Source organism: Homarus americanus, unplaced genomic scaffold, assembly GCF_018991925.1.
Source record: "Homarus americanus isolate GMGI-L3 unplaced genomic scaffold, GMGI_Hamer_2.0 scaffold12662, whole genome shotgun sequence".
Taxonomy (NCBI): Eukaryota; Metazoa; Arthropoda; class Malacostraca; order Decapoda; family Nephropidae; genus Homarus; species Homarus americanus.
In genome coordinates, this window is record NW_024748230.1 from 334,740 (window position 1) to 359,332 (window position 24,593).

General features: G+C 38.5%; 1 protein-coding gene across 4 annotated transcripts; it reads left to right on the forward strand.

Annotated features, from left to right (window-relative positions):
- The first annotated feature begins 295 nt into the window (after window positions 1-295).
- On the forward strand, window positions 296-21,157 carry LOC121880221. 4 transcript variants are annotated; one of them, XM_042387377.1, is made up of 8 exons: window positions 296-430; window positions 1,554-2,244; window positions 4,410-4,511; window positions 6,343-6,531; window positions 7,094-7,210; window positions 8,023-8,031; window positions 8,513-8,663; window positions 15,533-21,157. In XM_042387377.1, exons 1-8 carry the CDS (start codon window positions 407-409, stop codon window positions 16,149-16,151), a joined length of 1,902 nt encoding a protein of 633 aa, XP_042243311.1. In that variant the 5' UTR covers window positions 296-406; the 3' UTR covers window positions 16,152-21,157. The 4 variants fall into 4 exon arrangements, with proteins under 4 accessions (XP_042243311.1, XP_042243312.1, XP_042243313.1 ...); XM_042387378.1 differs by lacking the exon at window positions 8,023-8,031; XM_042387379.1 differs by lacking the exon at window positions 8,023-8,031 and having other exon boundaries at window positions 8,550-8,663; window positions 15,533-15,799.
- Window positions 21,158-24,593: the final 3,436 nt, after the last annotated feature.

Genomic DNA, 24,593 nt, shown 5'->3' on the forward strand with positions numbered 1-24,593 from the left:
TGATCAATGTAAGATTTTATTGTGCCGCCATTGTATTTTATTATATGGCTTGCTCGGAACAAAAAATAATTGACATTCCAGCCCCTGTCCCTGGTGCTAGACACTGGTCGATACCCACAGGTTATTCGGGTGATGGATGGGCGCCCTCTATTGGGGTCCTGTTATAATAGAGCAGCTAGAGCTCCTAGTTTACAATCTTTATTTGGCAGTTACACATTTCACTTATATTTATTTACTGTTAAGTTTTATCAAGAATCCTTTATTCCTCTGTAGTAATGGTATAAGAAGCAACAACTATAAGTTCATTATTTTTGCAGGGAGCAGCGTGGTGGAAGGAGAGTTTAGAATTACTAATCAGAACTTCTGGCCGGGGTTGGAGGATCCCACGTCCGAAGAGTATAGATCGATGGCTGATTCAATAGAAAACGAGGTGAGTCTAATCCTAAGTTATAATCAGGAGGGTGCTGCTGGAGCGGCCTAAGTACAGTACTGTAGTGAAGAAGAATGTGAATGTGTCCTGAGATAACACCTAGTATCTTGTACATATACTAGGAAGAGTTTGTTCGTTGTTTTGGTTCTAATATTTTAAACAGAACACTCGGAAAAGCATTACGTAGTAGATATTTGGTAAACTCATACTCTAGCTCCTAATTGTATTAATTTTTAGTAAAGGTATTTATTTAACACAACTAAGTTAAAAGTGTATATGTAAGTGTGACCGTGGTGTGTGGGTTATAATGTAGTGTGATGGAGTGTGACCGTGGTGTGTGGGTTATAATGTAGTGTGATGGAGTGTGACCGTGGTGTGTGGGTGTAGTGTAAGTGTGACCGTGGTGTGTGGGATGGAGTGTGACCGTGGTGTGTGGGTTATAATGTAGTGTGATGGAGTGTGACCGTGGTGTGTGGGTTATAATGTAGTGTGATGGAGTGTGACCGTGGTGTGTGGGTTATGATGTAGTGTGACCGTGGTGTGTGGGTTATAATGTAGTGTGATGGAGTGTGACCGTGGTGTGTGGGTTATAATGTAGTGTGATGGAGTGTGCGTGAGGACAGTCGTCATTTGAGTTATACATGGAAGGATGCCAGAATGATTAAGTGTTAGGCCTACGGTTATACAAAGAGCGAGCGGCCTAGCATATGTTATGTGACTACATGACTGATGTGTTCAGTCTGTTAGTATTTTGTTAACTACAATGAGTGACATGAAATATACTGTATATGCGGGTGCAAGAAAATGGATTATTGGTATTTAGATTTCAGAATTCTGAGTAAATACAAGTTACTTAATTTATCACACCATGTTAGCAAAATAATTAGTTATCAGTATATGCAATAATATATTTTTAATATTTTAGATAAATTTGCCATAGTTTTTATTTGCGTCCACACCTTAATTTAGTTTCATGGTGTGGTTTATCCTTAGTACTGGACTGTACATTGTTTACAGTGGTGGAGAGAAGGGACTCTGTAATTGATGATTGAATGTGTTTTTACTGTTTTACGTAATTTTTTTTTTATTCTTCAAATTGATAACATGATTTTTTCTCTTTCAGCTGGACATACTATTTCGTGGATCTGTGTGGTCACGTGAATACAACCACAGTCAAGTCATAACTTTCTCTGAGGGTTCTCTTCTAGTACGAGCTCAGCTGGTGCTCAATACAGCTGATGAGGCTGCAGCTCAAAAACTAGGAACAGCGTTTCTCCGAGGCCTCCACAACCGTCATGGGCACGAATGGCTCGGGCAGTATTCTGTCGATATCACGTCCATTAGGTTCACCGAGGTGGTGGTGGTGGACACCTTACCGCTGTCCACGACCACCTCGCCTGCAACCACTACAGTTGCAACTGAGGAATCCTCAACTGTAGTAATGGAGGCTTCACATCGCCTCCCTAGCCTTAATGTAGGGTGGGGAGAATGGGGCCCCTGGTCAACCTGCTCTCCGTGTTCTCCTCAATATGACCAGATCAGAACTCGGCAGTGTCGCCTAGACGCAGGCCGAGGCATCTTAGTCAACAGTATTGAGCCCTGTTTACCATCAGGCCTTGGGGGTCAACTCCAGGGTACAGGCGGTGATTTGGAGACACGCCCATGCCAGTGTGATCACACTCTTCTTGATTCCACTACCACCACTACTACTACTACCATGTCGACAACAACTACCACTAAAAGTACAACCACCCCTCCACCATGGAAAGATGAGCAACCCCAGAAAGAGGAACGAGTGGATGAAATGAGTACAGGTAAATGATTTGCTGATGTTCTTGTTTTTTTTTGTTTGTTTGTTTTTTATTTGCTAATCCTGTTTTCTGTTTGTGGTAATATTAAAACCATTAATTTAGCCTTTGATGTAAAAATTAAATTTCACCATTATAATATAGACCTTGTTTTATTATTATTATTATTATTATTATTATTATTATTATTATTATTATTATTATTATTATTATTATTATTATTATTATTATTACATGCGTCATAAAAAAATTCACCCGGAAAAGTTGATTTTTTTTATGAGTGTACAGTATACAATGTATAATAATTACAGACTATATACAGTACTGGTAACCTTAATTATTTTCCTTGAGTTCCTCCCTCATCATGCCCACTTATGAAGACTAGGGATGCCTTGCATTACACAAACACCCTCACTTTAACCTTCGTGTAAATCCCCCTATAACACACTATCTTCCTCTAGTGAGCTTTTGTAAGTGTTATTGCATTGCCTAAAATGAAGTTGAATTAAGTAAAACCTTATTTTTTTAAGTGAACAGTCTGAATTTTTATTAGATGTGTTTAATTTTTGTCAACACATTATATCCCTGCCAAATTTGATCTCTTATAACCATAATAAAAAATTTAAGAAGTCCTCCCGTGTAAAAGTTCCATTTTCTTTTATCGCAACAGAGAAAATGGACTTAAATACAGTAATCAGTTTAAAGAATGAGTTTAAATGCGTGACTCTAATGACTTTGAATGAGTTGCAAAGTGTTACCGTAGTATTAAAAACCAACCGAGTATCTAAAATGGCTAATAACAATAATATAGTTGTCTTATAATTGTCTAAGCTTTTTATTGCAATCATAAAATTCTCGAAATTCGGCTGGTGACATTAATAATGATGATAATAATAATAATAATAATAATTTATTTTTATTATTATTGTTATCTGTACTGTAGTTAATTCAGAACAGATTTATATTAGAATTTTAAGAAATTAACCATAGCTATATAAATTTTAATGTCAAATAAAATCACATATTGGAACTTTTGTAATTTTTTGCAAAATAAATTTGTCATTTCGTATTATTAGCAATTTTTGTTTTTTAAGAATAAATGGATTTCAGGATTACTAGGGACCCAAGTATATTAGTTTAGTTTGATACTTATATAACTACACAAAACAAACAAGCATTCAATAAAATTTAGTCAATCTTTATATCTATATGGCCAAATTATCTGTGAGAAATAGGGGTTATTTGAAACTTGAGGGGTAATTAACCTGGGTTCAAATGACTGGGGGAGTAACTTGAATTGGGAAGTAAATCTGAAACTTTCACACTGGTGCAACCTTCTCCTTAACCCTGCCCTTGACTGATCTTCTGAAGCAATGTGATTTGCTATTGAAGAAGCCCTACTGATCCCCATGACACTTCCAGCCTCCAATTGTCTGGGTTGTTCATGCTCAGCTTGCACACCAATAGGTGTTAGATGGAAAGAAAGCTTTCATTAAAGAAGATTGATCATTTTGGAGCTGATAAGTGTTGCCTGCAGTATTTATTTTACCATTTAAATTATGCTGCTAATGTTCTGAGCAGGTCACCAGCATTACAGACAACTAGCATGGGCCATCCCTAGTTTATCAGTATTAATAATATATGTAAAACGGATTATTATATTGTTTTTGATGCTCAAGGTTAACCCTGTGATAACTTTAATGATTAATAATTTGGTGATAACAATAATAAGTGATACTGCTGATCATACAGTACTCAAAAGTACAGTAACTCGATTATACTTGATCATACTTTTTTAATAAACTGATATGTCAGGTCTTGTCTTGCTTTCTTGCACCCCCTGGAAAAAACCTGTGGAAGCCCATGCTTAAAGGTACAGTTGCCTGCGCTTCTACACGGTTTGTGAGATGTTGCAACTCTGGAATACTTATTTAGCATCTTAAGACTGACTACTATTGCGAGGTTCATTAGGGCCATTCCATGAGTTTTAATATGATATAAACAAACACAGAGGTGCCACATTTCATAAAACACACCAGCCACTGCACCAGGTATAAGTGCAGGCTTCTACATGCTATATTAAATTTGACTATGCTCGTCCATTCCTTATTGAAAATTGATCATTTATGAATTTGCTCTGTGTATACCATTCAAAACTGTTATGTTTACAGAGCGATTGTGTGACTCTTGTCTGCCAGGGGAAGTCTGTGTCGGTCTGCAGGGTGAGGCATACCCTACCTGTCGAACAGCACGTGATTCTGGGGACAGAACAGGTAGTTCATTCCATTGATTTTCACCCAAATTAATTTTCTTCTATTTCCTTTAATTTAACTTACAATGATAGATGCCTTTCATTGCTTACAATGATTAATGTGACATAATTATCTTAAATGAGGAAAAGAATATAAATAGGTGTTACACATGCTTGTCAACTTTCAAGCATTTTTTACTATTCTGTTTTTCTTCCCCAACTTTTCTTTTTATGTGACTGAAACAGTCTCTAATTCCATTTAAAAACTAAATTCAAGTGTCTCAATTGCATCTGAACTACTAAAATTCTTAGCCAGGAAAGACCCCAAACTTCTCTCAGAATCTGCTCTGAAGGGAGAATGTAAATAAAAAGTTATGGACTCTTAAAATGTCTTAAAATTTACCAGTGGTCTAGGTATATAATACAAAAACCCTTTTTTCTTCTGAAAATCATTCAAGATGACTCCTGAACTTCACAACTCTTGCAACATGATGCAAACACCACACAACCTTATATCAAATAACTAACACCAAGATCTATGTAGGTCAACCTTAGCCATCAACTGTCATCAAAATGAAAAGCTAAAGCAATTAGCTCCATCTTCCATTTAGTTTGTAGGATATGCAATTGCCTGTGACATTACCGGTAACTAAACAGAATGAAGTTATGGTTAGAACTGAGGAGATTCACAATTGACACCTGGAATTCTAATTTGGCTTGCCCAGCTGATGGGTGTGATGCTTGTATGTTAGTGCGATGTCATAACCCATTGCCTTCTGTTTGACATTGTGACTCTCGCTTCAAAAGATTCTTCTTGAAACTTGTTTATAATGGGAAGGCTTATGTAGTTAATGAATTAATCCTAGCCATCAACTTTGAAAGGTCCCCTGAGCTTTCTCTTGGTTATTTGCTATGAGTAGCACTTCTCACCAAAGTGTCCCATCAATTATTTTTATTTAAACTACTGGTTGACTTGGGTCTAGTTAGGATTTTAGATTCACTGAGGGGAATGGATTAACTCTGATCCATTAGTACATACACCCCATATCCTCATCAGTCACAAAGGGTAGATCATACTCATGCCTCATCTGGTCTTACAAGGGGGGTGGGGGGGGGTGGAGGTAGTGTCAGCAAGTCGTTAGCATTTTTCCCTTGGTTATAAAGTGATCATACTTAAAATCCTCATTTATGACCCATGGGTCCTCAGCAAGTGATCTATGAGATTCTGAATCAGCTAGAAATAAGGGAGGCAGTCATTTTCCAATCTTATCCCATATCACAGCCCTCCAGCTCTCCTAATTACTTTGAACCTGTTGTGTGAGAAATGCTACTCATAACAAAAACAAAACCTGTCCTAATATTTTTAGATAATGTAAACTTCTGTTAACCGAAAGGCCTTTTCTTAAAGGTACAGTAGCTACAACAACTATTTATGCCTAGTTTGTGGGAAACAATATGAGACCATGGACGATAAATTTTGGTATATGAGGGCTGTCACTAGTCACACGTAAAATTTCGGAGCATATCGACCCCCACCTGCACAGATAGTTGTTTTAGCTACTGTACATGGAGGGTGTTTAGGAGTAAGGGGGTAAGGATCTCACTGAAGAGCTTGAGACACTGGAGCACCTTAGATGTTGTCTTTATTCAAGACATATTCAGAGGCCTCTGAAGACACTATATTGAATAAAGACAAAAGCTTAGATGCTCCTGTGTGTGTCTTTTCCTGTGTGATTTTTATCAAGATATTTTTTCTTTTTCTTTTTACAGAATTTAATGAATTAGACCCTGATGATTTTGATTCACAAACATGCATATAGAATTCCTTGTAAGAGGCAGCATAATTTTTTCAGGTTGTGGTGGTCTTTGTGCTATTGACTCTGAGGTGTGCCAGGCTCTAGGGTCCCGAGCATTTCAGTGTCATAGTGCCTCTCTCTGTCTACATGATGAGTGGCGCTGTGCTGACGGCTTGTGTATCCCACACATCAAACGCTGTGATGGTCACATGAATTGTTATGACCAAAGTGATGAACTACACTGTCGTAAGTACTCTACTGTGCTTTTATTTGACTAATGGGAATTATTGAATACCTTCTGTGTTTTAAATCTAATGATAAATTTTATATAGGACAATATATTATTATTGTACATAGTACTTCATTTTATTTATATTCATAGACTGTACCGTATGTTTTTACTTACAGTATTATCTACTTACTGTTTTATTCTCCTACTATTGAGGAAAGTCAAACTTTATTAAGGACTTCATGTTTTAGCTGGAGTATTAAAACTGTTCGACACAAGTTTTTCACATATGTATTGTTCTGTATACCGGGAATGTTCCCTGCTTCAAAGGTAACTCCTTACATGTGGCAATGATAGTCAAGGTACCCCACTTGTTGGATGTTAGGGGGAGGGGGACAACAGAGTCCAACATCATAATCATAACGCATATATATAATATCTAAAGGACAACTAAATGTAAAATTATTGACATACCCCTATTGGGGTACCTTGACAGCTGCATATTCTATCTTTTCACTGAAAATTTAATTTTATTAAAAAAAGTGCACCTAATGATTGGTGTTCTATTCCTTTTATCAGGGTGTGGACCAGACAAGTTCCAGTGTGGCAATAATACTTCCTGCCTACCAGTAACCTCCAAATGTGATGGTAAAATGGACTGTTGGGATGGTTCTGATGAAGCCAATTGCACAACTTGTAAGTTTTTTTATATAAGGTTTTGTTTTACACACAGCTGAGTGTGAAGTGCACTGAGTTTGATAAAGAAGCCCTGGTCTACACAGTTGAATTTATATGATCTGTATACTGCATTGAATTCTAAGTAATATGTATACAAAATAAATAATATATTTCTTCACAGTACCAGTTGTGTAGATCAAAGCTTTTAGTTATGTTGATTATCACAGAGTCTCACTGTATTTCTGCTGTATTTGTCACCTCACTCTTATTTAATCAAGTAATATCACTGTTCTTTTTGCACTGTAGCATTCACAGATGAGATATTGTAATGAAATTTTCTGCCACTGTCGATTCCACTCTATTATTCACAAATGAGTAATTGACTTCACAATGTAATATCTTGAGTACAAAGCTTATGACAAAATCCATAATAATTCTTGTCAATTATTATCTATGAGTAGATATCTCAGAAGACCAACACAATCAGCGCTACCCAACTCAGACTCCGAGAACCAAGAGATTCGCCAATCCTTCTGCTTAAATTCTCCAGTCCACTTTCATAACTCCCTTACCTTGTCATTATAGTAATGGCAGCAACCATCCACACCCTGACCTCATCAGATATCAGTAATTTAGTAGTACAGTACTGTTAACCTGGATAAGTAAATATGAAAATTAAATTGCCAGTTACTAACTACAATGCATGGCTTTATAAAGCATGTGATAATATTTTAATGCATGCAATGAATTTTATTTTATACTTGATTTTTCTAATGAAATTTTTCTTGCATGCTTTTGGGTGTGGTCTTGATCTTTCATCCTAACACCAGCTAAGGGAGGTAAGGTCATATCTGATGTACTGTAGTAATTCTTGTGTTATTTTTATTCTTTTTTTTAAAGTTAATTTTTACACCAACATTTTGATAAGTGGTTTTCATGTATTATACTGCATGAAAAATAATGTCATTGTTTTTCGTTACTAATATCTTCTTGCTTTGAATCACTAGACAAAGTATTGCTTTGAATCACTAGACAGGAAGTAGATAGCCAGTTTAAAAAAAAAAGTCCAATGTATTAACCCTTTCACAGCGGGAGATTACCCTAAGCTGAATAAAATCATCTAGTGGTAGCCAGAATAAAATGGCAAGTGCGTGATACGCGGTGAAAGGATTAAAAACAAAATCTCTAATAGTGCAACTGGCTTCTGCTTGCCTTTTACTTTTTTTAAACTTCCATCACCTTCCGTTTCCCTTTCCTCAACCATCCCTTCAGCAGCGAATCTCAGTTCTCAGTGTCTGACAGCGACTGTGTGTGTTTCAGTGTGCCCCAACCCTGACACTCAGTTTACTTGCCGCAGCAGTCAGTGTATCCCCCAGCACCAATTCTGCGACGGGTTGGAGGACTGCAGGGATGGGTCAGATGAACCCTTCGGTTGCTTTGGACGGTGCCAACCCAACGAGCATCAATGCAGGTGAGTACAGTTCTCATTCAATGGGAACTGGGTTAGTACTCAAATTTGGAAGTCAAATTTTACCCCCTCTGATAATATTTGTTAAGCCAAAAGTTATATTCAAACATATTAAAGTAAAGATTGGTATATGATCAGTTGATGAATTTTGAAATCTTTGTGACAAGTTATACAATCGACCTGGGAAGCGATGCCACTGTTTTCAGTACGACTTGTTCAAATAGCGGTATCTGGCAACTTGGCGTGAGCCAAGCAGGTGACTGACCACTGACGAGTGGGCTGGATGCCATTGGTATATTAATGAACTCCTGAGCCAAATTTCTCACTATCTAACCTTTATCTGGCATTCCCTCATATATTTGCTTGAAAAAAGGTTCAGGGCAGGTAGTACAGTATAAGTAAATGAGCTACTGTATATCCTAATCCCATGCTTGAAAGACAAAGAAGATGCATTTAGATAAAAAAAGGACAGCCATCCTGAGGTGATACAACAACACAAGTTGATAACACTTCCAGGTGTAGAATATTCTGCATATGGCTTATTTCCTTGTTTAAAAGTTGTTTTACTTTAAGAATAATATGAGAGGCATTTGTTGTGCTAAAATAATTATTAATTCAATACCTGGTAAGTGTTCATAGAAGTTAGCAATTTAGCCAAATTTTACTTCTCCTAAATATAGAATGACTGTTAAATGGAACTATTTAATGTTTTATATTCTATTCTTTGATGCTAAAAATACAATACCTTCAGGCAAGGGTGGAGTGAATACAGTGTAGGAATTCGTGGTATAATGTTGTCTAGCACTCAGGATGGATGGAAACTCTAATGTGGTTTTCTTGTATAATATAAGTTATATGATAGACAGTCTGGTGCTGGAGGTGCCGTGTGGTGAGGAGCTGCTCAGTAGAGACGTTCGGTGAGTAGCGTGTTGAAGGAGGTAGATGTGCAGGAGCTTCGTTAGAGAAGATGTTGCCTGTTGCTGGCCTCCTGGTTGAATGAAAGCTGGACAGCGTGGAGCTTGCTGGAGGAGGTGTTGCGTGTTCAGGAAGATGGGTAGAATGAGAGCTGGTTGGTGAGGAAGCTCAGAGAAGGACAGCTGGTGGGTCGCCATGCTCGCTGGCGGGAGCGAGGACCGCCAGGCAGGCGAGGAGAAGCGAGGGCCGCCAGGCAGCGGCGGAGGAGGAGGTGTTGCTTGTTCAGGAAGAGAGACCAGAATAAATCTCAATGGAGAGACAGAGCTTATATACCCAGCAGCCGTGAGTCCTCTATGAGTCATGTTGGGAAAACCCGAGAAAGTCGCCGGTCTCTCGTTCCGTTGCTAGGTTATGGTAACATCTGGTGTCGCATTGGAATGCGGATACGCAGTTGTAGGGGAGAAGTCCACTACAACAGCACAATAGTTTAGTATTCCAATGTGAATACAAATACAATACTGTATGAAAGTACTGTTGGTTAAAAAACTAACTTTTTACTGCTATAAGTAGTGGTACAGGTATCCCCCTATTAAGGATGGGATTACATTCCTGAAAAACCCACTGCAGATCGAAATACTGAATCATAAATTTGAATAATTATAACATGGGTTCAATAGGATACGTTCCCAGCTGGTCTAACATCCACATGTATCACCGAAAATAAAATTCCTACTCGAATGCTATACAGTACAGTACCAACAACACTCGCCACATGTCCCCTTTGAGGCCAAGAGGATGTTTGAAAGTAGAGTGGAGACATCACTCTGACTCCCACACAGCTTTAGAATGTCAAGCTTCACCTCCAGAGACACATTTTTACTGGGTGCCTTGGCCTTCCCAGAAAGCCTACATACTTCAGTCACAAAAACAGAGTGAACGATGATGATGTAAAAACACTACTCGTATCATTTAACAACAACAGAGGCAAAGCACTTTACAGTCATTAAATAAAAACATCAGAAAAATTACTTCACAGCTACCATAACAGAGTACAGTACAATATGAACGTTAGTGATGTCTTTTCACTGTAAGGTAAAAAAATCTGATAAGTAACAACACCGATACTGACCGATAATCATTGAGCTACTCAATCACGGCCATGTGGGATCACCATGGAACAAGGCTCAGGACTATAGTGCACCGGGTGGCCATGTGACAGGGTACGGGTAGACCGCAGCTGACAAGTGCACTAAGAGATGTATTCCACATTCCACACATCAGCTGTTTTGGCCAGATGATGACCTTCATTCATGCAATTTTTTTTATCACTAATAGGGGGATGGTTCAAACATATCGTTTATAGGGAACTCATAAATCAGGGGATATATACCTGTAGATGATTTTATATCAAACCTATCCTGTGTAGATATATTTATTTTTGCTTTCCTAGTATTTTCTTCTTTTTTTTTTTACTTTTAGTTTTATCCTCTTCACCACTGATCGGCTCGTTAGCTGCTTGGGCGGTCGGTCACATCTCTGTTACACATTTTTGGCAAGTGCAGTATTGGGCATGCACTGGCTCCTAAATGTATCTGAACCTGCTCCAGTGTTGGTCAAGTCTGGTCTTGAAAGAGCTTGCACTTGGTGACATCACAACACACACTGGCAGGTTATTCCAAAAGATCAATTCTTACTTTGTTGTGCCTTTGATGACATTAGTGGACTATTTTTGTAGCCATCAGTTCCAAACCGAAGCAAGGTGGTGTAATGGCTAAAAGGAAGTGTTGTAGTTGTGGGATGGATGCGAAATTAGCAGTTACATGTCGTAAGAAAAGTGACGAGCATGTCTCTGATGAACCACTTTCACTGAAATGAGCGTGTGAGTGCGTGAGTAGGTAGCTTGTGCCACATCAACACACTGACCCCAAATGACCATAAGTACCTTAAGTAACTTATAAAGTTAAATAATTTCATAAAATAATGTGCAATCAAATGTTTAACAAATGTTTCTAAGGTGTATATAAATGTTAAAATATCTCAAATTAAACTTTGAGTGTTAATTTCAATGTGATGGTCCCAATTAGATCCCTTTCCTTTTAATTGTTATGGGAATTAATTTCCCTTTATAATTGGTTTTATTATCAGTGGCTTTTATCTGGTGCCTATTAACCACTTGTAACAAGGACCCCCTGTATTACAATCCTGTTACAGAATTTGAATCCAAACATCCAGTATTGTACCTTGAGTAATACTATTGAGCAGGAGCGTCCCAGCATAATACCGTATTGGCAGTCCTTTACAAGGTTGTTTTGTAGTATAGTTGCCGCATCATGGCATGCAAGTTCAATTCTAACTCCAGAAAATATTCCTGAATGTTGCTGATCGATAATCCGGTATGTCATATTAAGTTTTGACTACATGATTTGCTCATACAATATTCCACAATGAGTTTCTAGTATTTTTTACAAAATATAAATCTACATGAAAAAATTTTGTGAATTCACCATCATCCTTCTAGGAATGACATGATTACGTATACAGTCATGTAAATGGATTGGCATATATTTACAGTGCATATATACAGGTACTGTATTATCATGTCTTTGATATTCATGCAAAACACTATTATGTACTACGGATATTTAATGTATCAAGTACTGTATTCATGATACACAGCAGAACTGTGAATTAGGAGCAATCTATTTTAAGAAACCAAAACTCAGCTGTACTGTTAATTATAGAAAAAACTGATCTAATATTTTATCTTTTTGTAGTGTTGAGTCACCTGTAATTATTCTGATTGAGACCTTTTGAAACAGCAATTCTGACTTTTTTAACTGTGTCCACAGAACATGGATGTTGATGTCAATTACATTACCATATGCAGTACAGTACTTATTTTTGCTTGTTCTTTGACAGTGAGCAGTAGCACGTGTGTCTACATTATTGAGCAATAGTCAGTTACATATAATATGTGATTCACAAATGTTTAATGGTGTCAGTGTGTCCTCACTGTACTTGGGTTAAAGACAGTGGTCCCATTTTTGGTATACAGTAAACCCTTTATAACTCGGCATTTGATATTTCAGAATTCCATATAATTCAACACAGATATGGTCTTGGAATTTATTATATAATAACTCGGGAAATGGCAACTTATATAAAATTTTCTGGAAAAATCTCAGCTTATTTGGCTGCATGGGTAACTCTCGCAATGCTCGGTCAGCCTGGTGTTTGTTATTGTTGTAGTCGGGTGTGTGGTGGCTCACTCCACCCAGTACATGGGTATAACATATTACATATAACATACATTGCACCACAGTATTTAGGGCACCAGAATAATATTCAGCACCCTCTGGTAAAATTTGGTTCTTGCAGTAACCCATTGACACCCAACAACCTGCACCATTCATGTTAGCCCACCGTTTGCAGAACATCTCCGCTATTATAAAGTCCAATATCGTAGACTTTATTTAATCTATAGTTTAATTCATTTTATCCGAATTCCAACTACTGTACTGTACACACACATCCCCACAAACACATGCTATAAGAACAGCCCAGTCCCAACCATTATGAAAATTATCAGCAACTCATAATCAACCAGTGTATGTATCCGCCAATTTTATCTTTTTCCACTGTCACTATGTTGAAATGCCTGTGGTATAACCTTCTCCCCACTTAGTTATTATATATCACATTTGTATCACTGATGTCATTTGTCAATCAAGTGACCCATTCCTCAATTATGTAACTGTTTATTTTCAGCCTTCCGGCTGTCATGCCCTTTCAATAACCCATTAAATATTATTATTATAATTATTATTATTAAAATTCTTACAAATAAATAATAATGGGGAAATCCTCTTACAAATACCGTAATAAGAAACTTGACAACAAAATTGTTTTGTATAAAAAATGCGAGTTTTCCCTCAAGTCAACTACAGTACTTGCTTTGTTATAAAAGTTGAGTTGGTAGAGTTGCCATATGGGGCCAGTGCCAGCTGGGTTGATACGTAAATCAAACTTACAGAATTTCTTTTGTAGCCATCTAGCCAACCCAACATGAAGGATGTCGGTAATTGTGGTGTTATACTGTATACTTTTTCACAATATGTATGTAGGATGGTGTGTGCATGTAAATCAGTAAAAATAAATGAAGGTTACATATATCTACCCAAAAATTCGTGTTGAAAAAAACCATAACACCTCGAAGCTTGGCCCAGTAGCCTGGTGGTTACAATGATGAGCTAGCCTAACTGCAATGACATGATTAATCACTGTTAAGCACTATTCTATAAGTAAACACTATTAATAATAGTAAATCCAGTGAAATATGGCATGGAGCGAGGAGAGTTAAAACTGCAGACGGCTTGCTAACTAGCAGTCACTCACTCCTCTTACCCGCTCCCGTTGCCAGGCGTTGCTAGGCATACAGTACATATGGGAGATGGCAGGCATATCCAGGCATTTGTATGGGAGAAAAACATATTTTGTAGTCTACTATGAAAATGGTACGGGCTCAGTGATATATAAATCATTCATTTTCCTACGATAACATAATAAAAAACATTGTATCATTACTAGAGTAAATGAATTAATATTCCCACAAACAAAAAATTACAACTGTAATAAAGAAATGGATTAACACTCACCATTCCATGCTGGCTGTTTGTGTAGAGCCTGTTTTCCTCTCCCCTGCCACTGATGAATATCATGATGAAAATGATGAATGATGATGAAGGAAGAGGAGTTACAAGTTCTCCTCCTATGCTTCAGAAGAGAAGGCAGAGGAGAGTGGAGGGAGATCAGAGCTGGGAGCGGCAGGAGGCGGATCGTCCTGTCGGAATCAGTTAGGAGACGAACAGGAGGCTGAGGCCTTCTTGCAGGTGTAGAAGGACGAAGGCAAGAAGAACATGGAGATTGGAGGCTGAGCAACCTTGTGCTTGAGTTCCTTTAGTATTACCTAATAAGGAGTCAGGAGCTGCTCCATCCCTCTCTTAGAGTTGATTTCTCTCTCGATAGAGGGATTGACGTCAAAAACTATGTCCACGAGTGCCCTACTAGCCAGCAAGCACCTGTTGATGGTCGTGACGGTTAAGGCGGTTAGCCCCTCCACTTCACCTTCTTCCTCACCCACATCCTCACGGTGCTGCTCCTCGACAAGCTCGACCAGCTCTTCCTCAGTCAGCTCCTCCCCAGCATGACCCAAGAGCTCCTCTTACACCTCTTCCTCCTGAAGATTGTCGAACCCCTCACCTCCCACTTGACGGGCAAGTCGGACGATGTGCTGCACATCCTCATTGACTGTGGGGAAGCCAACAAAGTCATTTAGCACCTCTTGCCACAAGGCCCTCCAGCAGGAGTTAACACAGAGTACTGTCAGGTCATCATGGTACTGATGGATGAAGGAGATGCAGTCTGCAATGGAGAACTTCTTTTACATTTCCTGCACTGACGCAGCACCATCCTGTGTGGCCTCATCCAAGGCTTGCCGTATCCTGCTGAAGGTGTGGGTCATGTACTTGGTCTTGAAGACAGCAATGACTCCCTGGTCGAGTGGTTGGAGCAATAATGATTTTTGGGGGGCAGAAAGATCACCTCGACATTTTTGTTTGCAACCTTGAGTGCCTCGGGGTGGCCAGGTTAGTTATCGATCATGAGAAGGACCTTAAACTCTAGGTCTCTCCTGCAGGTAATCCTTAACCTCCCTCACAAAACAGTTGTGAAACCAGTCAGTGAATAATACTGCCATCATCCAGGCTTTCTTGTTGTGGCGGTAGAAAATTATGAGGAGGTGCATGTCTTTGTTCTTGGGTGCATGCGAACGCTTGGCAAATTATCCGGGCATACTCTTTCTTTAAAAAAATTTATAGAATAATAAGAGAATTAAACAGTAGGTACTCTACTGTATACAGTACAAAGAAAATCAAATATTAATGTTGTTTTTATTACAGGAATAGGAGATGCATCCCAGCTTCCAGCGTCTGTGATGGTGGGGACACGTGTGGCGACAACAGTGATGAACAGGACTGCAATCGGACTCTCGTCACTCTCCCACCGAGAACGGGAGCTCCTCTCTTGAACCTGTCAAGTACTAGAAGTTTGATAGGGACCACTCTCCTAAATGTTTCCACCATGGGAGGACATCAAACGACCGCACGAACTGATCGTATTTGGCTACTTCACCTTGGAGGCAGTAATGCCTCAAACATGGAAAATACACCCTCAGTAAATGCTTTTCCTTCTTCCTTTACCAATACTGAAGACCGTGGTAATGCATCTTTTGCTTTATATATAACAAAATCTTTGATAGAACAAAATCCATCTACATCTACCACGATGCCACAAATTTCTGGGATCTCCACTGATAACAATACATATAATGATAAAAGAGATCGGAAGTCTGAAGGCATCTTTAATGCTAATGATGCTTTATCACAGTCAGATAGTCATGGAAGAGTATCTCCTGTCATAGATAGAAGTTGGAGACGAACTGCCCAAGTTATGCCCAGTATGGAAGAGTTTGGAGACGCTTTTGGTCACAAGGTGAAGAAAGATCCAGTGACTGGCTAAACTAGCTACTCAGTACTCCATGAAACAAATGACAGGTTTAGTGCTTCAGACTGTGGAGTCAGCAATATGGAAATGCAGGGTAATAGAAGAACCTCACTTGGACTCGACATACATATTCCCACTGACCAAGAACGTGTCTAATTACCGTATCATGAATTAGAGTATTGCTCGGTAAAAAGTGCTTTGTATGTGTGTCTGTGAGAATGAGCAGAACCATTTTGTAATGGAAAATTTTTTTAAAAGTAAAGAAGGATGTATATTGAAATTCTCAAAGTTGGCTGCTATTTTAGTATATCAATGTTATGAGATGAAAAAAATATATTGCATCACAATGTTGATATATTGATGTTGTGAGAGGAGAGTCCTTTTTGTATATCTAGTTGAGAAATACCAAAGATTGTATGTATATTTTGTCCTTGTTAGGACCTCATGATGTTATCTAGTCTGTATGAAAATGTACTTATTATGTATTAGTTCAGTAGCCACTGGTAAGATCAATGCTGTACAAGTGAGTTAGAAAAGTTATCACGCTTAACTCACTTGCAGTGACCATGCCATGGAGACTATGGTTGGAATTTCTCAGCTTATTTTCAACAGTGTTTAGGGAATGTATTTACTGAATTGAGGAAAGTGCTATCGGATGTACCAAGTCCATACCCCAAAGTGGACTGTACTCTCCCCTACCATTCTGTACTCTGTGAATATGCTTGTTGTATCTTGCTCTCCATTACTAACCCACAAAGTAAGGGATTGTAGTCCTTTGCTCTTTGGTTATCTTATTCTTGGTTTCACAGTTTGTCATGAAAATCCGGCTACTAAAATTTATTGGACAATCGATTAACATTTGATGACTAAGGGATCTTCGGCTTTAAATTTCATGTAAAATATTTGTGCATTGATATTTGTTAGAAAAACATCCAGTTATGTTATTCATCGTTCTTGATGGCATCATAAAAATATGTACAGTATTACACATTACTTAAAGTGGAATGATACAGCTGTGTTCAGAAATATTAAAGCTCAAGAGAACATAACCTCAAGTGTGAAGTCCTGGTATCCGGATAGTAATGACTTAACTCAAGGACCACCAACCCAGGTTTGATGGGAGGAATGGTTCAGGACATTGTGCCTTCCTAGTACAGATAATGTACTGTAAAACTTCAGTTCCATAGTTTGCAAAAGGTCCTGCTATGAAAAGTGAGAGTTTTCCAAGTTACTGCTTTGGTATTTAGTTTTTGAAAATTGCAAATTGGGTTATAAGCCTTGTCTTGTAAATTTTAAGGCTCTCATATCTGGAGTCTTCAGTAATTAGTGACTAGGGCTTGGAGCTTCATCTATTTTATTTAAAATATTTTAGACTACAAGTCCAGCATAGTTCTGAGGATTTGTTATAAGTAATTATGCATGAGGCAGAAGATTATTACATTCCACCTCACATCTAAATTTATATACTGTACTGTATTGGGTGTTACTTGAACTGATGTCTCTTTTCCTTTTGGCTAATGTAATGTTTATTGTTACCAAGGCCACCATCTTCTTTCAAGTTTCTCTTTATGTTAATATAAATCCAACACCCATAAAATTATCACACAAATTACATTCTGTAAAATGAGTCTCTGCCTCTGTTGCACAGCTCAGCCTTGCTACTAGTCTCAGAGGGTTGTATATATATATATATATATATATATATATATATATATATATATATATATATATATATATATATATATATATATATATATATATATATATATATATATATATATATATATATATATATAAACCTTAAAACTTTTAAAATTTATAACCAAATGATGAATTACAGTACACACACTTTTTTTTTGTCTCCGCACATGAGTAGTCCAGAGAGTTGCGCCATATTCATCAATTAACTGCCTGGGCTATACTAATTTCTCCGTTATATATAATTTGAATTTGCATTTATGTTCATGCCAAATAGTTTCATGTTTGAACAATATTTTCTGCAAATTACAGGTAAACCTCTGTTTATGCTATCCCAATCCATGATAATTCACATTAATGATGATGATATATTAAGACCACTTCTCTATTTACGATATAAATAAACTCGCATTAACGATATTCGTCATCCCACCAACTCACCAAGTCAGTATATGGAATGCATCACTCACTTCATTTGTCAGCTGAGGCGTCATCGACCTGAACACTGAGCACTGCCTCATGGTCATCTGGTGAACTACAGTCCAGGCATCATTTCTTATTGGTTAGATGTGTGTAAGAAATGGAGTTTAATGTTAATGAGTCATCATCAGTGTTGTTTTTTTACCTTACAGTGAGAGGACATCACTGAAGTTTGCATTATACTCTATTTTGGTGACTGTGAAGTTCTTTCGCTCTGACTATGAAGTGTTTTCGCTCTAATCGCCCACCCCGACAGTGGATGACCTGACATTACATCAGAAGGTCAGTAATATGAGACCACTAATCCCTCCACTGCAAATGAAGGAAAGAGTTTTTGTGCAATGAGTAGACCTTAGGGGTGGCAACGCCTCCAGACGTAAAAAATGATTACAGTTCCATATTACATCCAGGAGATTGGATAGTATACTCATACTGTTGGCTCAAGATGAAGATACTGTATTGATATATATATTTATTGTTTATATAAAATACATTGTACATGTACAGTGGTGTTTGTGCAAATAAATACAGCTCTTGTGTCTATCCATGTGAGATGCGTAGCTTAGACTCAGTAGGGGCAGATCCAGAAGAGGGGTGGGGGGGGGGGGGCCTGGACTCCTCCCTTTCATCAGAAAATTCTTCTTCTTTTTTCTTTAATGCTGTATTGTACTGAGGCATTTTTGTATAGCAAAAATTAAGTACTATTTACCTCAGAATATCTCCTAATATCAAGTGCTTACAGCGCCCCCTTCCTAAAGCCTTCCACCTGTTTAGGCTTGCTGTGCTTGCCATGTTCCCCCACTCCAACTTCATGGACCCCCCCCCCTTTTTGATATTCCTGGATCTGCCCCTGTTCGGGAAAGCAGTGGGGAATTCCAGTGTGATACACACAAGGCATCTCGCACACCCATATATAGATTTTTAGCTTTTTAAATATATTCAAACTTAATTAGAACTGATTTTATAGACCGGAAAAGTCTGATAGAGATTTAATCAGGATTATTATGGTATCAAGGTCATCTCTCTATCAAAATTAGCAGATGCTCGAGTATAGGAGGTAGTGGAGTGAGGTAGGAAGGCAAGGGACCTGGGGGGGTGGTGACTTAAAGAGGTTCGTTCGATTTTTACCCAGTGCGTATCACTGACTCCTCTCTTGCTCATTCTATTATAACTCCTTCATGATACAATATTATTTGTTATTCATCAATTAGTAAAGATACATTACTCTAATAATTTTTACCCTTCATTTACAATACTGTATTGTATATATCTCATGGTACCAAATTCATTTCTCTAAAACAAATAGAGCAAATGTTGTGAATAAAATTTTATGAACTTTTTTGCTAGCCATAAATATATTTGCTACTTAACTTTCAAATATATTCAAGACATCTTCAGGTCATGAGACTCACTAATCCCCTGCCTTGACACTGGGTGATCTGACATTGCATGAGGCCACCCCATCCCCTCTCCAGCTGACAATGATTAGATCAAGTACGTAACATGAGACCCACTATTCCCCTACCACACTTTCATCGCAACATTTCTTAAATATTTTTATAAAAGAATCGAGTCCCCATCATTATCATCTTTTTTTTTGTGACTGTGAAGAGAACAGTGTAATTTTGAAATTGTCTGGCAATCATTTTGCTCACCATCTTTAAGGTCAAAACAAAAGCTACACATCCAGTCCCCACTCATCAGACTCCCCAAAGTCTGTGTGTGATTCAGGTTGATGTCTCCTCTCCACCTTAGAGTTTTCTTAGCCTTGAAGGGACATGTGATGATGACTAGACTTTTTCTTAATGATGTGGTGAGTGTTGTTTGTGTTATAGTGCTAGTAGTATTCTAGGATTTTTTTTTTGGTGATACATATGGGTGTCCGACTGGCCAGGAACCTATCCCATTGAACCCCATGTTATAGTGAATTTTATTTACAATACAGCATTTTGATTTGTGATTGGGTTTCCAGGAACCTAACCCCATTATAAATAGAGGTTTACCTGTATTGAGGTTTTGCTGCACATAATTAACTATTTCACTGCCAAATTTAAATGTTACATAGAAAATATATTGAACATATTAGGCCAGTGAAGATCACTTCATATGCACAACAGAACTAGATTACATTGTAAATTTGTTCTTGAATATTTCATTGCACTTAGTATTGATTTTTAAAGGTATTGCACCCTTTTGAAGTTTAAGATTATGATTACTTTCATAAACATGTATTTTAAAATTTCTGGCCAACTGATACCATGGTGTGGATGTTACTGATATTGCTGCAATATACAACTAGCACATTTAAAGAAAACTGAAAATGCCTTTATATGGTTCTACTTGTTGAATGGAAAGCATTCACTAGTCCATACAATATTTTTGCATAGTTAGATAACAAAACTCTTTTTGTGTATAATATATATATATATATATATATATATATATATATATATATATATATATATATATATATATATATATATATATATATATATATATATATATATATATATATATATATATATATATATTAAATATAACATTAATGGATTTCATAGTTTTGTTTATCAACACTACACATGCCTGCTTTACCAGCTGTCAAAATTTGGTCTAAGCTCAAGAAGGACTTCAGAAACTTGTCTATGAAGCTTAAACATTGACATTTTATCATTTGCCTGTTAACCATTACATAAGTCATTGGTTATTTGCTTGACCTCTTTAGTCCACTTGTAAATATAGCTGCATAGTATAACAAACATATTGTATTTTTAAGCTTATGTGATATATTTATGTTGTACTACATTTTGAAGTATAAAAATTTTGTAATAAACACAATCTGATAATAAGTATTTTCATAGCCAAATGATACCATTTTGTTAACGTGATGTTGGATCACACTAGGATGGAGGTGAGAAAGGAAACTCAGCTATGGCATTTTCTATATAATAATGTATATAATATGTACAATGCAGTGCCAGGGAGTTGCTGTGTGGTGAGAAGCTTGTTGAAAGGAGGTCTTATTGGTTTGAGTGCTCTCAGTAGAATTCCTTCACGGCGAGGCTGTGAGCTTATATACATGTCCGCCGGAAGTAGGCTTCGCTGGTGGCCGACCCCGCGCAGTGAGACACTAGGCTTGTCAGAGAAACTTGCCACGGGATCGGCTAATCAGCGACTAACAGCAGTGGCAGTTGTAGGGGAGAGTATTCACTACAATGCCATAATAAAAGACGAAAGTGATGAAGGATGGGGTGAAAAAAGTACAATAAAGTGTACTCTCAATTCAACAGAATCGGATATTATGAACTCTCGATTTAGCGGAAGGAATTTTTTCTGTTATTGTTCATTCGATATAGTGAATTAGTTCGATTAAGCGAGATTAATTCTGTTAATAAGCTCACACCTACGGAGACACCTCAGACACATGATATACACACAGAAACATTAAGTGTTACTGCCATAGTAGGATAAACTAGAAGAGAGAGAGAGAGAAAGGGAGACAGGAGAGAGAGACAGTGAGTGTTTACAACGAACTTTGCTGAGGTGTTTAATGTGAAACAGATGGCCCTCGCCTCAGGGACTAACTCGCTCGCTCCCTGTGGGGTTCAGAAGATAGTCTCTAGCCATCCAGTGAGCTAACAAGTTGGGGAGCTAATAAGTCCTACATTAGACCCAAAACACGTAAGTTTTTATATGGTTTAACACCCCACTTTACTCAAATATATCATATATAGTTGTTAATAGTGAAGGAATGTACGAGTGAATTAATTATCTCGTATGTTACATATGTAATCTGTACTCTGCAGGTTTTGACCGAATAAAGAACAATCGAGTCCTACATGCAAGGGTCTCATTATCCCACAGTCGCTCATCGGGCGGTTACAGTCAAAACGTGGGTCCTTCAGTCTGCCGATACACACTACTGAGAGCTGGCGAGTGACTCGACCGTCGAAGGACCTTCAGCGGGGCCCTTCCCTCCGGCACCCGACACACCCCACAGCTATGCAGCAGGAGAACGTGGATGCCTTTGTGTGAATTTGTGAATCATCGACTAAAGTGTGATGCCTATAATATAATAATAGTTAACCCCGCAGAAAGGGGGTTGTGGGTTTGAGTGTGTGTATAGCACTCGTATGTGTACGAAGAGAAGCGTGACGCCTCTGTATGTGGGTCAAGTGTCAGAAAGGACATGTCTCGGTGCCAAAATTGTTTGTACAGGGGCACGAGGGAGTGTTATCATTCATTCCGGACACGCACGCAGCCTGCCGCGAGGACCGCGTGTCAGGAGAGAGTGGACTCGGTGTCAATAACATTCGTGCGTACACGCGAGAGAGATAGTGTTCAAAGCATACAGCCAGACTGGGTCACCAATTGTAAATAAAATTTAAGAATGAGTGAGTTGCCCTTTCTATTAGAAAAGAGTAGTTGTGACAGTTAAGTAACGTTGTGAGTAAGGGTGCAGTAGTGTTTGTGGCATCAGTTTTATGATCTTAACAGTTGTGTAATGAATCCCTACACTGATTGTGGTGCCTCTGTTGTCGTCTTAGTAATAATAATAATAATAATAATAATTATTAACGGTTTATTGAAAAAGTTCTGCAGCCCGAAGGCTGAAAATATACATACATGCATTGACATTAGTGGTTTAACAAAAGCCTTCATTAAAGAAAGGTAAAGGAACTTACAGTGAACATACAGATTAATGTTTACAGTGGAGGTCACGTAGATCTTGTGCGCTGAGGTGTTGAACAGCATACACGTAGTGTAGTAACTCCCTCACTCGTGCTTATTGCATGTGTTGATATTAATTCAGTTGTATGACATCGCTTATATGACTTCAGTTTATGACATCACTTATATGACTTCAGTTATATGACATCGCTTATATGACTTCAGTTATATGACATCGCTTATATGACTTCAGTTGTTTGACATCGCTTGTATAACTTCAGTTCACCGCTTGTATGACATCGCTTGTATGGCCTCAGTTATATGACATCGTTATAAATGAGCAGACGTGTCAGTTGAAGAACATTCCTGCTTAACCGAACGTCTCTATAGCTTCCACCGAAAGAGCCAAATCGAGTTCACTGTGCCACAAGTCATGGAAGTGAACAAGACAGAGGAGATAAGCCTAGCCAGCGTAGAAGACCCGGAGGCCTTGAACGATGGAGATGCTAACCGGTCACTCACACAGCCAGGGCGAAGTGGAGAAACCCCTTCACCCGAGAGAAGGATGAAACCAACAGGCCGCATGAATAGGGTAATCGGGGGTTATCAGCAGACGCTCACCCAATTGACGGCAATGATTATGACATATGACTAGCAGATCCAGGCAGAGTTGCATTCCCCATATTAAAGGTCAAGGTCGGGGAGATAAGGCGAGAAACGAATACAACAGTGATCACCGGAGTACTCAGGACTCGGGCAGCAACAGGTCTTACTGCACCGAGAGCCTAGCCAACCGACTACAAATAACAGGGAAGTCTGTTTCAATCTCCATAGGCACGATTCTGATGGAGACGAAGAGCATGAAGGCCAAAGAGATCGAACTGAAGGTGACTAGCGTCAGAGTGAAAAGAAGCCGATCCATCAACATTCCCAGAATCCTCATTATTAAAGACCTGCCTTCTTCACTGGAAGCATCGGTTGCAGACACCAGAGCTGTTGCCAAATGGAGGCACCTCCAATGAACCACACCACTCCACCCACCGGAAAGAGTGGATCTCCTGATAGTTAGATGTACCACAAGCCCTAATACCGTTAGAAGTAAGGACCGGGTAGACCGGAGAGCCATTCGCGGTGCGCACACTTCTAGGATGGACCGATTGGACCTGCAATAAGTAACCACCTAGCAATCAACCACTTCATCTCAGAAAAACTGCTGAGCCTGGAGACACATTTAGAGAAACAGGTCAGACACTTCTGGGAATGTGACTCGGCTTCAGTGACGAGGGTGGACGGGCATTATCAACTTCCCATACCGTTCCTTCATGAAGAGCCGGGACTCCTGAATAACAGGAAACTAGCTGAGCAACGGTTAGCGAGCTTGAAGAAACGTCTCCTGAAAGACCCAGACCTCCGCCAAAGATATCGAGAAGAGATGCAAAACCTGATCAACAAGGGACATGCTGAGAGAGTCCCACACCGTGAGCTTACCATTGTGCCGGGGAAAACCTGCTATCTCCCACATCACCCAGTATTGAACCAAAATAAGCCCGGGAAGTTGAGAATAGTTTTTGACTGTGCAGCAACATATGAGTCAGTGTCTCTGAACAGCCA